General features: G+C 41.9%; 1 protein-coding gene across 3 annotated transcripts; it reads right to left on the bottom strand.

Annotated features, from left to right (window-relative positions):
• Positions 1 to 11780: 11780 nt before the first annotated feature.
• On the bottom strand, positions 11781 to 14584 carry LOC149288363 (ribonucleoside-diphosphate reductase subunit M2-like). 3 transcript variants are annotated; one of them, XM_089491833.1, is made up of 10 exons: positions 14498 to 14584; positions 14318 to 14395; positions 13688 to 13828; positions 13488 to 13604; positions 12921 to 13054; positions 12732 to 12826; positions 12481 to 12614; positions 12297 to 12401; positions 12088 to 12201; positions 11781 to 11933 (listed from the first exon to the last, which is right to left on the bottom strand). In XM_089491833.1, the coding sequence occupies exons 1-10, from the start codon at positions 14582 to 14584 to the stop codon at positions 11781 to 11783; spliced, it is 1158 nt and encodes a 385-aa protein (XP_089347959.1). The 3 variants fall into 3 exon arrangements, with proteins under 3 accessions (XP_089347959.1, XP_089347962.1, XP_089347960.1); XM_089491836.1 differs by having other exon boundaries at positions 13688 to 13815; positions 14314 to 14395; XM_089491834.1 differs by having other exon boundaries at positions 13688 to 13815; positions 14308 to 14395.
• Positions 14585 to 14835: the final 251 nt, after the last annotated feature.

The raw sequence follows: 14835 nt of genomic DNA on the forward strand, positions 1-14835 counted from the left end.
TGTAACAGTGTTGCACCAGGATGCCACCCGACCTTCATCTGTCCCTGATTATAATAGGAGGGCATTGGGGCAAAGGACTGGGCTCTCCAAAACACAAAGTAGGTATATGTCTAGAATGTAATTTATTTGTTTTTGGGGGTGGGCTCAACAGGGAAAACAAAAAAGAGAACGTTTTAACATTAGCTTTTTTTGGACCTTGTCCAAGTATTCTCCACCTTCACCGGAATTTTTGTCTATGTTCCTCTTACAACGCCTTTAATATTCTTTATCTAATGTATGGTTTGAAGCATTACATTGGGGCAAAATACAGCAGGACTGGGCATTCTGCGTTTCCAAGACAAAACAATAACCAAAAGCAAATTAAGATATTAGCGAAAACCATGCTAGGTAAATATAAAATATATTTAGTCCACATACAATATTTTCTTAAATGAAAAAAAAAAGAAAAATATAAATTATTCAAGTAGAATATTTAAAATAGTCCAGAGTGTCAGATAGATGACTAAAAGTGGCGTACATTAATTGGCAAAGGTAACTACTGGGTTTATTCCGACAGACACAATAAACCAATCAGTTTCTCCTTTCAAACTTTGTCTCTGAAAAGTGTTATTTAACAAAAGATGTTATGTCTAGTAAATATACCGTATATATATATATATTCCTAGCACTTTTTTTTAACAATCGTTTAACTTAAGAATATGTATGGCTGTCTACAAAGAATGATTTTGTTACATTTAAACATATGGTGTGCTTTCAAACTATTTATTATAATGATTCTCTGAAACCATTATTTGTTGCTTGTTGTATTGCTGCCCCCTAGTGGTGATGTTATTTTAAGTCCCATAACACATTATTAAATAAGTCAAAGGGGTTTACTCACCAAAGCTAGAGCTGGAAGTTGAGTTTGCAGGAAAGTTGTAGTTTCATCTCCCTGACTTCACTTGGAGTGAGATTCAGCTCCAAGAACATTGTGTATGCTTCTGATTAAATCACATTTAACTCTGTGGGATTTCTTACAGAAACCTCGCTGAATGAACTATACCTTATACAGGGCCAGCCAGTCATTCTTGCAGAGAATTTCCTAATGATGGCCCTTTATAATGCGCAGTGAATTCAAGTACTGGAAACCACAACTATCCTGCACACTCTAATGCCAATTACCAATTTAATGAATAAAACCTTTTAATGCTCCTTTTAAACACTTGAAGCAGGCGCTCTACTTTCCCTGCCCACCTAACCTCTCAAAAAAATGCATTATAAAAATAGCATCCTTAAAATTGAAAACATAACTACATCCATTGATCAGCCTCCTGTCCAAATGCGAGGACTTATATTTCTTGATTCAATTTTAATACAAGACCTCATCAAAGATCATCTATTAAATATAGGGTCCCAAAAATGTGTAGGGATAGACTTTCCTTGAACACAACGTATTGGATTGTAAAGAGAATGTTCAAAATGATATATTGTAAAAGATGGACTTACCAGACCAAAGCTTGATTGTTGTGACTGTCTTTTAGACCCATTGAACTCAGGCAGAAAGTCTGACTGAACGGGGAAGGGGATTCCACAGGAGGGGAGCGGCACGGGTGAAATCCTGAATACGGGAGTGGGAAGAGGTAACAACAGTAGAAGAAAGCAGCAGGTCGTGACAGGAACGAAGAGGGCGGGTAGGGATGTATTTGGATAGGAGCGTAGAGATATAAGGGGGTGCTGAGTTGTTGAGGGCTCTATAGGCCGGGGTTAGAAGTTTAAATTTGATTCTGAAGGGTGTGGGGAGCCAGTGAAGTGACTGGCATAGTGGAGCAGCAGATGAGGAGCGGCGGCAGAGAAAGATTAATCTAGCTGCAGTGTTGAGGATAGATTGAAGCGGTGAAAGGCGGGAGAGGGGGAGACCGGTTAGTAGGGAGTTGCAATAATCCAGGCGGGATATCACAAGGGAGTGGATTAGTAACTTGGTGGTATCTTGTGTGAGGAAAGGGCGGATTCGGGAGATGTTTTTCAGGTGGATGCGGCTGGATTTGGTGAGGGACTGGATGTGAGGGATGAAGGAGAGAGCAGAGTCGAGGGTGACACCAAGGCAGCGAACCTGGTCTGTTGGATGGATAGTGGAGTTATCAACAGTAATATAGATGTCAGGAAAAGTGGACATAGCAGATGGCGGGATTACCATGAGTTCTGTTTTAGAGATGTTGAGATTTAGGTAACGGGACGCCATCCATGATGCAATTCCTGATAGACAGTCAGTGAGGTCAGTTAGAAGAGAGGGGGAAAGGTCAGGAGCAGAAATATAGAGTAGGGTGTCATCTGCATATAGGTGGTACTGGAAACCAAAGGAAGAAATACGTTTTCCGAGTGAAGAAGTGTAGATGGAGAATAGCAGAGGCCCAAGAACTGAGTCTTGAGGAACACCAATAGATAGCGGTAGGGGAGAGGAGCAAGTTCCAGTAAATGAGACACTAAAAGTACGGTTAGAAAGGTAGGATGTCACGGATGCCATGAGCATGGAGGGTTTGTAGGAGAAGAGAGTGGTCGACTGTGTTGAAGGCGGCTGAGAGGTCCAAGAGAACAACCAGTGAGAATTGGCCTTTTGTTTTAGCTGTGAGGAGGTCATTGGTAATCTTAGTCAGTGCAGTCTCTGTTGAATGCTGTGGACGGAAGCCAGATTGCAGAGGGTCAAGTAGAGAGTTTGACGAGAGAAAGTTTGTCAGTTGATTGTAGGTTAATCGTTCCAGCAGTTTGGAAGCTAGCTGGAGAAGTGAAACCGGACGGTAGTTTGATGGGGATGTGGGATCAAGTGAAGGTTTCTCTAGGATGGGGGAGATGATGGCATGTTTGAATGAGGATGGGAATACACCAGAGGACAAGGAGAGATTAAAGATGTGGGTTAGGCTTGGGGTAAGGACACTAGAGAGAGGTGGCAGGAGATGTGAAGGTGCAGGGTCGAGGGGACAGGTGGTGAGGTGGGAAGACAACAGGACATTGGAAACGTCGAGTGGTGTAACTGGGCTGAAGCAGGTGAGGATCGATTGCGGTGAAGAGGGAGGTTGAGGTACCATATGATTGACACTATGGGGGATGTTATCCCTAATGATGTCAATTTTGTTTTTGAAGTAGGTGGCAAGCTCTTGGGCAGAGAAGTTGGAGGGCAAGGGAGGTGCTGTGGGTCTGAGAAGAGAACAGACGTTTAGGGTTATGGGAAAGAGAGGTGATTAATGAAATGAAATATGTTTGTTTGGAGAGATGGAGGGCCGATGTATAGGAGCGGAGAATGAATTTGTAGTGAACGAAGTCTTCAGGTGAACGAGACTTCCTCCACAGGCGCTCAGCTGTACGTGAACATCTTTGAAAGAGGCGTGTCTGCTTGGAATGCCATGGCTGAGGTGGACGGCGTGGGGGATTGCGTACAGTTACAGGGGCAACCATATCTAGGGCTGAGGCTAGTGTATGGTTATACGGATCTGTAGCTGTGTCAGGACAGGAGGAGGAGGATATATCTGAGAGGAGTGGCCGTAGTGGTGGTTTCTTAGGTAGGGAGGGTGTGTGTGGTATGTCGAGATTAAATGTGAGCAGGCTGTGATCAGACAGACAGATGGGAGAGTTAGAGAATTGAGAAATGGAACAAAGGTGGGAGAAAACTAGATCTATTTGGTGACCGCCACAGTGCGTTGGGGAGTTAGTACATTGTGAGAGTCCGAGGGAGGAGGAGAGTGAAAGTAGTTTGGAAGCAGCAGGTGAGGATGGGTCATCAATAGGTATATTGAAGTTGCTTAGGATTAGTGTAGGGATGGTGGAGGAAAGAAAGTGGGAAAGCCAGGCAGCAAAGTCATCAAAGAAATGAGAGGTAGGGCCAGGAGGCCGGTAGATCGAGAAATGAATACTCATTCCCCCCAAAAATCCACTATTTAACACATGCTCCAGTTTTCAGTGTTTGGTCAATGACACCCCATTAAAGATGAAAGAATATTAAAGTAATCTTTAAGTAACCCTAACCCTCTATGAGTCCCTTAATATGGATTCTTCAAAATGAATGAATGAACAAATGAATGAAATACTTACCTGAACTTACCTGACCTAGAAGCTACAACCTCGTTGCTGCAGATGCTCTCATCCATTGTCCAGCATATTTTTGCCACTGATTGGCTGCTTTGTAATCCAACATACTAATAACTGTAGTATGGTAAAATCAGGTCAGTCTTTGAAATCTGATTAACTCCAGTATATTAATTCAAGTGTTTTCCATCAGTACCAGTTTCAACACTGTTTAACATACTGTGGAACTTTGTGGAAAGGGTGAGTATTTAATCATGTTTTGGTTTAGTTGCTGAGGGCTATAAATGACTGATGATATTCCCACGGTGATAACCGACTCTTACAGAGCTGTTGCTTTGGTCGACATGCAATGTGGTGACATCTCAATTCCATTCCGCTCATTAATATTTTATTCGGATAGCCATGAAATGCAGGCAGGTTTATTCACTAAAGGGAGATTTGTGATGAGAGTCTGTAAGATAGTTGCAACTCTCTCACTTCACTATTCATTAAGAACGGCCAACACTTGTGAGTTTCTACAACATGAAGGACTGAGCTAGTCCTGTATAATGTATAATTAAATGAGTGAGAAGTCATCTACCTGACTTAACTATACATTCTCATGATTCTACACCAGTAAACCTCTGCTGTAGGAAGAACTTGGCTGGTCCACAACGATTATGCAAACTCTCTTGGAGACCCTCCTGCCAAATCCTAAATATCTCAACAAGTTAAAGAAACACAAACTTCTCGACATTCACCGGTATTACATAAATCTTATTAAAGAAATATTGACTTTGATTGAAGTTGTTGCACTGTTTCTTTCTACTAAAGCTATTCTTGCCTGTGAAGTGATATTATTAGCCAAAATGCCAACAATTTGGGATGTCATGATTCCAGATCACACATACCTCCCTGGCACTGGAGGACATAGGGTTATTCTCAACTCTCATGGATTATACCTTCTTTCCCAGACCCTTAACTAAATTACAAAAGTGTATAGAAGAATGAACTGCAGTAACTTCTCAGTGAGTAGCACAAGTTGCTTTACTAAGTGTGGAGCTGCCATGGCTTATCTGCAGTCATCAGCAAAGGAATATGCTCTAAGCTTCATCTAACTCTAATTATATCACAGAAAAGTGTAAAGCTTTGCCAACTGGATATAATTACTAAAAGTTTTAAAAGTTTCATTTTGTGTACCATTTCTAAGGCAGCTGTGCCAAATAGGGTTGGCATAGTCAACCAATAAAATTAACCTTATGTTGTAATATACAGCATACAGTAATATTGTGTTGGATATTTACCTAACTAAAGCAACAACAGCAAAACAACACACAGAATGTATTTATTACTCCACATTGCTAATTAGAGGTTGCAGAACATATAACCATGACTCTTCTCCTTTTTAATGATGCTGTTTGGAGAGAGCTGGTAATTAGACAAATGATAATGTCAAACAGGCGGCTCAAGTGACTGCGGGTAATGCTAAACCAATGTTCTGGCAAATAAGAGAAATGCAATGTTCTTATCTGTCTGTGCTGACGTGAAAATACAAGTGATGAGAACGGTTCTTCCCTGTGGTATGAAATAGCACGAATTATAAAAAAATAGGAAAACAATACAAAGGCTGCAGCTGGATTAAAATAGTAAAGAATGCACCCTCAGAATATACACCAGGGGCAGAATATGCAGGAGGATGCGTAGTTTCTATCTTCCTCCAAGTCTTTTTGACTTTAAACGCCACACTGAACAAAGTGACCCGCCTCAAAGTAAACAATAAAAATTGCCATTATAAATGTGTCCAGATCCCCTTGATACAAACAGAAACTAAGTGGATGTCTATACCTGTCTCTGGGAGTAGGTTACATTCCTCATGAAGGCTAAGGTTGCACCAAGCCCTTTGCCCTGGCAGCTGCTGCCGGTGGCAGCTGTTTTGGGTTTGCTGTTGTCGTCAATGCCTTTAGTTTCCCCGTGACGCAAAGCTGCACTGTGGTGTGTACATAGGTGTTGATTCATCCCAAAGTTGGCCACAGACGAGGTAACAGTGGTATAAGGGCTTTTTTTCTTCCATAATTATATTTGTGATGATTGTGGTGATGATGATGGCAGTACATGGCGGGGACCCTTGGCATAGGTTTGCTGCTTCGGAAGATTGGAAGGAGCCACACATTTTACAGACAAATTATTACTGTAAGATGTGTTGCTTGAATCCTCTAAGTCTGGTTCATATATCTAAGTCCAGGTCATTGTCATCATCAACAACATTGTCATTGAAGATGGCCATATCCTTTTCCACCTGGGCAGAAGGTGGAGTAAGGTCCACTCCTGCTGCAACATTAGACCTTCCCTCTTCTTCCTCACCATCTTTTGGAACAAAAATAGATCTGCTGTTGTCACACTCCAACTCTCATCAGTCTGTAACTGCTGGTACTGACAAGTTAAAATGGCATCAGCACACTTACATATCTAATGCTTGTTCCTTCCCCTTGTAAATGCTGAGTGGTCAGAGTGAAGAAAATAAGGAAAAATGCCCACAGGTTGTTGCACCCATCAATCACACACACAGTCTCTTCCACTTCATCTCATCAATGAGCGTCAAAACGGCTTGTAATGGCGGTGGCGACACAAGGCAACGAATGGACGCTGCAGACACCTGTTGTCCCACCATGTCGCTCTTTTGAGGTTACACTATGCTCGTGGTGGGGCACTCTCGGAGTTGGTAACGCAGAGGGAGCTTTTTTGGGAACCCTGGTTTTATTACCCATCTTTAGGACCGGAGTTTACCCAGCCGCGGCTATGGAACTCAGCTATTGTACCGGCTATTCACCGGAACGTTTCCGACGCCATCGCTCAGGGCACCGTCATCACTTGGATCAAGAAGCTTTTGGAACAAAACATCCTTAGACCATGGGCTCTACATTGGTACCCCGGGATTGACGCCACTCCCCCGGGATCACTCTGAAATAGTGACCCTTTGTCCAGTGGGCATTGCTGGCCATGGAGCTTCTCCTTCAACAGCAGCAAAGAACTGTATGGAGGCACTGTCTGGAAGTGATTGGATTATACCCCTGATCTAATTATGTTCTTGTTTATAAATAGCTGTGCTTGTTCCAAATAAACCGAGTTCGTGTTTTCCATCTCAGTATTAGTTATGTCTGATGATTGGGGTGGGCTGCTATAACAACTTATTGTCCTTTTCAGGACAGTAGTAGCACTGTGTAGCCAATGTCTCGCTAGCCCCAGTGCCAGCATGGCTCCATTAGATTGCCGATCTGCTTTGTCTCACCAGCTCTAATCTAGCACTGAAAGGGTTAACCACTGGCGTCTCGACAGAAGGAAGCACAATTTGGCGAGTGTACCCAGTCAGGGTCTCAAGTAGGATTTTGGCTTCTGAATAAAAAAAATATTTTTAGTTTTCTCTTTTCAGATTCCATACCTGAATAACCTCCAGCTGCCCCCAATAAATATTTACAGACTAGCTATATGGTATAAATAATTGCCACTTTTCAGAGACAGCAACTTGGATTTCACAGTTGGCTGGTTCCTAAATTATTTATATCTACTGGCAATAAATTCACACAGTGGTCAACACCTTCTGTCCATGTCAAGATGTCTTCAGAGATGACGAGCTAACACCTTCGCAAATACAAATGTATATTTAATAATGTTTTCCCCATCAGGGCGGACAACCAGAGGAATAAAATACACAGTATCAACCAACTTCAAGTAAAAAAGAGATAGTAAAACAAAATGAGATTATACACTGATACAATCTGCCAATACGAACCTTTAGGGCACTTAAGGAAAATTGGAAAATTCAGATAACTAGTTGATAACAAAGTACATATTTAACATTCAGGGCTTAATTTACCCAGGTTTGCATTAATAACATTTGTAGCGCTGGTGCGAAATCGATGCACTGCTTACAGGTTGTAGTATTAAGGTAAAATCATGAGAGATTTTATTATCTAAATTGTATGCTTAGATTATCCTCAATTATACTCCTCGCCAAAAGCCATGGAACAGTTATAAACACCCCACACAGATCAACGATGATAATGCAGCGCATGACCAAAACAAAATAATTCACCCTTAGACGCAACCTTGCTATTGTAGGCCCTGGTGGGCGTATGTGGAATTGCAAGTAACAGAAAAGACAGAGACCTATATTTAAATGTGCGCAGCCCCCCTATTGCAAGGATCTTGTAGCTAACCTTGGAGAAAGTTCTCACTTAAAGTATAACAGCTTCTTGGATCTGGTAAAACCCAGACCAATACCCATAAATAGCAAAGGGGTCTGGGGTTAGATAATCCACACTTGCTAACACTTCTGTAATCCATCATCAACAAAACAAGGGTAACAATGCTCAGGAATGAGAACACTTTGAAATCCATAGTTTATCAACATTCTGTGTGTTATTCTAACTTCAAATAAATGGATACACCATGATACATGACAAGAAAGGATATTAGCTTCAAAGTGGATGTGCTTAGGTAACAAGATGAACTTCAGGTTTTGCACACCGTACAAGCATTAACTAAGACTCCTCATTAAAAATCTATTTGAAGTGTGGAAATGTATCATAAGAGGGATAAACTATTTCAGTGCCCCGGTTACGGAAAAAAATCTGATGTAATTCCTGTGATATTCTGCAGTTATAAACTATATTATAAAGGTCAAATGGTAACATGAAAATATAGGAGATTTAAGACCGTAAAATAAGGATACGCTGTCAGTGATCCCTCGCCATTCCTGGCTATTGAAGTGAGATGGATCAACAATTAGTGACCAAAAAGGTCATCAATAGTCACATGGCATTTTATTAGATTAACCCCTTCGCGACCTTTGCCGGTTCAGGACCGTCATAACAAGAAGGTCACTAAATGACCTTTGACGGTCCTGAACCGTCAAAAAATTAAATAAGCTTAGAAAGTGATCAAGGATCACTTTCTTCGCTTAAACGGCCTTGCTGCAATGCCTCGATGTCGAGGCATTCAGCAAGGCCGAGATCGGCATCGGGGGCCATGTCGGCCCCTCCCCGGGGCGTCAACAGCCGCCATACATTGTATGGCGGCGGACGCCCGTTTTAAAAGCGTTTAGGAGGCGATCAACGATCGCCTCCTAAACTTAAATGGTGTCGCTGGAATGCCTCGATCAGGAGGCATCCAGCGACACCAAACACTTACCTTTGGGTGGGCTGTGACCGCTCCGGAGAGCGGTCACAGCCGCCGCTGCCGGTGATCTTCGCCATCAAGCAAGATGGCGGCGGCCCGGGAAATAAAACAATAAAGACGAAAAAGTTCGCTAGAGGGTCTCCAGACCCTCTAGAGAACTGGCTCCACTTGCTGGTTGAATACAGGTACTGCATTCAACCATGCAAGTCAATGGAGCCCAGCTTTCTAATCACTATGTGATTAGTAAAATATTCAAAAAAATAAAATAAATTAAAAATGGAAAAAAAAATGTGCTAACATTTCAAAATAATTATGCAGTGATGTCACTAGATGAACCATCCAGTACCAGCAAAACGTGTAAAAAAAAATATAAAAAAAAGTATTAAAAAAATTAAAAAATAAAGTTTATTATTTTGAGCAAGTGCTAAAATTTCTCAAAAATCTCAACAAAGAGTTAAAATAAAAGCACTTCAAATACCCAAGGGTTGTCTAATATATAAAAAAAATGGCTGATGGGGTAAATTGGAGTGGCCTAGCTCAAAGATAGGGCATAGGTACAGACTGACCAAAATGGAGAAAAAAAGCGCACTTCCCAAATGTGGCATTTTAAATCTGAAACAACCCGACAAACCCATGCATGTCGGGTATCACTGCACTCAGGAGATGTTCCTGAACACACATTGGCGTGTTGTTTGACAGTGGCATATACCAGGACCTGTATATCTATAACTAAAGTACAATTTGTGTGAAAAAAAAAAAATAAAAAAAAACTATTACAAAGTTTGACAAAGTGTAGTTCTATAATTGGTGCATGGAAAGGGTTAAAACAGCATTTGGAATACCCTGGGGTGTCTAGTTTTCAAAAATATATGGTTTGAATGGGTTAAATTGAGTTAACCGGCTTCAAAGATGTTCCAAAGAGGAGATGGAGGCAGAATGACCAGATTTGTTATAAAAGATTTGGAAATCATAAAACGCTGCTTGTACTTATTGCCCTATAACTTACAAAAAACAGCAAAAAAACATAAAAACATTGGGTATTTCTAAACTCAGGACAAGTAGTAGAATCTATTTAGCTAGTTTTTTTACTTGCTTTTTTAGGCGAGTAAAAGATTTTTCAAATAAGTCATAAAATGTGTTGGTTTTTTTTCAATTTTGCACGTTTTTTTGTTTTTTTTATAGTAAATAAGATGATACGATCAAAATAATGGTATCTGAAGAAAGCCCATCTTGTCCTGAAAAAAACTATATAAGCTTGTGGGTACACTAAATGGGTGAGGAGAAAATTACAGCTGAACACAAGCACCACAAAAGTGTCAAAACAGCCTCGGTCCCACAGGGTACAAAACGAAAAATGAGCCGGGTCCTTAAGGGGTTAAATATAGTGTATTTTTTATTTTATTTTTTATAGTTATCGGATCACTTGTCAGTGACAAGTTAAGGTCACTGACATTGACCAGGTTTTGCCCTAAAATGTAACTGACAAGTGATCAGGTAATATATAAATATATATATATATATATATATTTATTTTTTTTAATTTAGATGACCACTTTCTAGGAAAGGGTCATCCAGGGACCATGTGGCTGCCATGATTACATTGCTCCTATTGGCCAGTTTTGCCCACTTTTGTTTGGTTCTGCAGCAGTTTGAACTGCTGCAGATCCTTAACTCACAGAAATTTACCTGGAAGGACCCTTGCCTTCTAAGGTCAGTGCTGTATTTCTTTTAAAAAACAAAAACAAAACAAACTTTCAAAAGCTGATGCTACATAAGAGCACAGCATGGACTCATTCAGCCCCGACAAGCTTGTGGGGACAAAACCCCTGCAATGACATGATCATGTGATACAGAAATGGTCTCTACACTCATGTGGAGACCAAATAAACTTCCCTTCTCCCTGAAGCTGCCTGGCAGCCAGGACAATCTCCAGTAAAGCGAGGCTCCCTCTATGATCACACCTGTAGAATTAATCAGAGGGCTCGTTGGAGTTCTTTTGCTGTTGCTGATCAGTCTGGGCTTCCAGGCATACAAAATGGGGCACTGCTGCTGCTGCTTGCCTCCTTCAGTATCAACTCTGAACCAGCCAGGCAAGTCACAGAAACACATGCCCTTCAAGCCATGGGGTTAGACCAGTTTATGAAAGCAAAAGATACTTTATGCAAGGAATATACTAGCAGCTGTAAGCTCATAACTGAATTACAAAGAAAAACAAATTCATTACAAGATTGTTTATTATAAGTTAAAGTGCAATGTTTAAAAAGACAAATATAAAAAGTAAACTAAATAAAATACTGCCATGTAGCAGTTAGCTTCCCCTGCAGGGTACACAGCACCCTTTCTTACATGCACACCAAGCTGTACAGGGTACCCATGAGTGTAACACGATTCCTACCATGAGCTAGGACATTGGCAGAGTGGCTAAGCTAGCGGATGTGCTTGAATCAGGGACATTTCATTAATTCTAGTAGCCACCACCAATGGTCTGCTTTAGTAGGCTTGTCTCACATTTGAGACTTAGCTGCACAATAAAACAAGTCATACACCAGTCCTACTGCATCCAGAGGCAAAGTTTAAAAATCTGCATCAAGTGTGAATGCATGGTCCGATGTCTTGGACATGACTCCCATCTTCTGATATTCACCAACTCTCTTCTCAAAGAAATTAGTCTTTCCTTCCAGTGATATATTCTCCATGAAGTCAAAGGGATTTTCTACTCTGTAGATCTGTGTACAGGAGAGGCATTGTTAGCACAACAGCTTCAGAACATACTGTTGATACACTCACCAATCAAGCCACGTCAGCTTCAACACACTATGTAGCCGCATTGCTTTCTGTTGCAGTTATGAAAGGGGAGCTGGATAAGAACTTGTTAATTACCTTGCTAAAGCCAAGTTCAAGCAGCAGACGATCAGCAACAAATTCAATATACTGTGCCATCAGTTTGCAGTTCATACCAATCAGGTTTACAGGCAGTGCATCTGTCAGGAATTCCTGTAGTGGGGGAAGGGAACAGTGTTAATGTTCTGGCATACGGCCCAACTGGTTTAATAGGTACAGACACTGCAGTACGACAGTAGTAAGCATACCTGCTCAATTCTCACTGCATCTGTAATCAGTTCCTTGACACGGGCCTCAGTTGGTTTGTTCACAAGATGCTTGAACATGAGACATGCAAAGTCTGTGTGTAATCCCTGCAGAAATAAAAACCATGTTGAGGGACAGAACATTGACAAGAGGTACCAGAGACCATTAATATAGGGAGGTACCAACCTCATCACGGCTAATGAGTTCGTTTGAGAAAGTGAGCCCAGGCATCAGGCCACGTTTCTTCAGCCAGAATATGGATGCAAATGAGCCAGAGAAAAAGATGCCTTCCACGGCAGCAAAGGCCACTATACGCTCACCTGTAAATGCATTTAGCGTTAAGAATTGGTTAGAACCGATACAGATGCCTTCATTCTACTAGAAAAAAAAAAGTGCAATTATGCATTATGGAGTAATTTAGAACACCATATTCTTACCAAAGGTTGCTCCTCTGTCACCAATCCAGCGCAGTGCCCAGTCAGCCTTCTTTTTCACACAAGGCAAAGTTTCAATAGCATTGAAGAGAAATTCCCTGAAGATAGATACAACATATTAGCTCGTCTTTCAGCCAAGTTATACTTCAAGGAGTAGGTGCAGTTTGGAAGGATCAGAATGTATTTGCTTACCTCTCCTTGGGATCTTTAATGTAAGTGTCTATGAGAAGGCTGTACATTTCTGAATGAATATTCTCCATTGCAATTTGGAATCCATAGAAACAGCGGGCTTCGGTTACTTGTACTTCCTGACTGAACCGTTCCACCTAGAAGGTCACAAGTTAGTACCTTTCCTTAAATCTAAGCACTCCCTAACTCACCTGCTAGAAGGTGATGCTTGTAAGTACATTAGAGGGTCCTGCTCTAACCCGATTGTCAAGTTAGGTAGTCTATTTTAAGGTTTACACTGCCTAGAGTGCTTACACAATAGAATCTGCTTGGGGTGCTATAAACGTAGAGCATTTTGTTAACATGGACAGCGAACCAAGATGTTGCATGACAGTCCACATCCATATAATGGAAATGCCTCCAATAAGTTAACTCAAAATGAATGAAAGAATTAGGCAAATTAATTTTTTATTTTAAAGAACCACCTACGCAAACAATCCCTTTAAAATATGGTTTAAGTTTACAGTAGATTAGCAGTCTTTGCTAGCAATGCTGCTTAGTATTCCGTTACAAGGAGCAGTCCCTACTTACCAAGTTCTCATTAACAATGCCATCGCTTGCAGCAAAGAAGGCCAGAACATGAGAGATGAAGAACTTCTCCTCTGGCTTCAGCGATTCCCAGTGCTGAAGGTCTTTGGAGAGATCCACCTAAAAGAAGCAAAAGTCTGTATAAGCACCTGGTTGTGTGCCAGAAGAGAAGCTCCATGAGCAGCTTCAGCCACGTTACTCACCTCCTCTGCTGTCCAGAAGGAGGCTTCTGCCTTCTTGTACATCTGCCAGATATCGTGATACTGAATAGGGAAGATGACAAAGCGATGGGGGTTGTCCCTCAGGAGGGGCTCCTGGTGAATTGAAGAATCTTTGTGTTTCGCCTTTAGATATAAAAATAAAATCCTCTTATAGCGCAGTCAGAAAACCCTCGGATACTCAGAGCTAGTTCAACCACAAAGAACATAACTGCATATGAAGACGGGAAGCGGTGGGCCCATGTAACAGGAGCGAAATTACGGGGGGGGGGGGGGGGGGGGGTGTTCTGCAAACCACGAGTTGGCAAGAAGTTACCAACATATGTAGCCTCAGTCCTTAAAGCGCCAGTCACCCAGCATGTCAGGGCCGGCAGCTCCCATCCCCCATCTCACTGCTTTTGGCGCCGAGCGTGACGAAAAGGCACTTTGACGAAACCCGACTAGAAACCGGCAGCAAGAAGTCTCTACATTCAAATATTAACACCGGGATCGTATATGGACTAGAAACGCTTTATTACCGGTTGCACAGAAGATTAAATACTGGAGTAGCTGAGGCTTAGATGAATGAGATACTGCTTACTACCGTGGAAAGTAAATCTGGGAGCTCAGACTTACCGAATCAGCCTCAACGTCCTGAAAGATCTTACGGGCGGCTTTACTCGCAAGGATCCGGGTGTTGCTGAGGGAAGGCGGCTGCCAAGACAAAAAAAAGAAAAAGGGGGGGTTAGTCACATGAAGGAGGGGAATTTAATGCGAACCCCCAGACCCAAGCAGCAACGTTAACCGAGGACTCACCGTGTTCTCCTTGTCAGTCAAGGTCAGGTTCTTCATGGGTGACACGTTCTCACCCACAACTCCAAAGGGCTTACGGGGAGACAGCATGTTTAGGCGGGATATGCAGGCGACACAGAACAAGAGCGCAAACCGTTAACCACTAGAGGCAGCTAAGCCAACAAGACAGATGCTGGACTAGGCAGGGGAAGACGAGAGACTGCGGACGTCCGCGCAATTTATATTCTTTTTGCATTTGGCGCCGGGAAACTTACACCAATCAGTATCGCAAGAGGGAGAGGTCAGTCGTATCGTGATTGGATGGGGCTCAATTAGAAGAATACTTGGAAATATCTCGCAGC

The sequence above is a fragment of the Sceloporus occidentalis genome, unplaced genomic scaffold, assembly GCF_023333645.1.
Source record: "Sceloporus occidentalis isolate IW3139 unplaced genomic scaffold, rSceOcc1.0.p SCAF_52, whole genome shotgun sequence".
NCBI classification, from domain to species: Eukaryota; Metazoa; Chordata; class Lepidosauria; order Squamata; family Phrynosomatidae; genus Sceloporus; species Sceloporus occidentalis.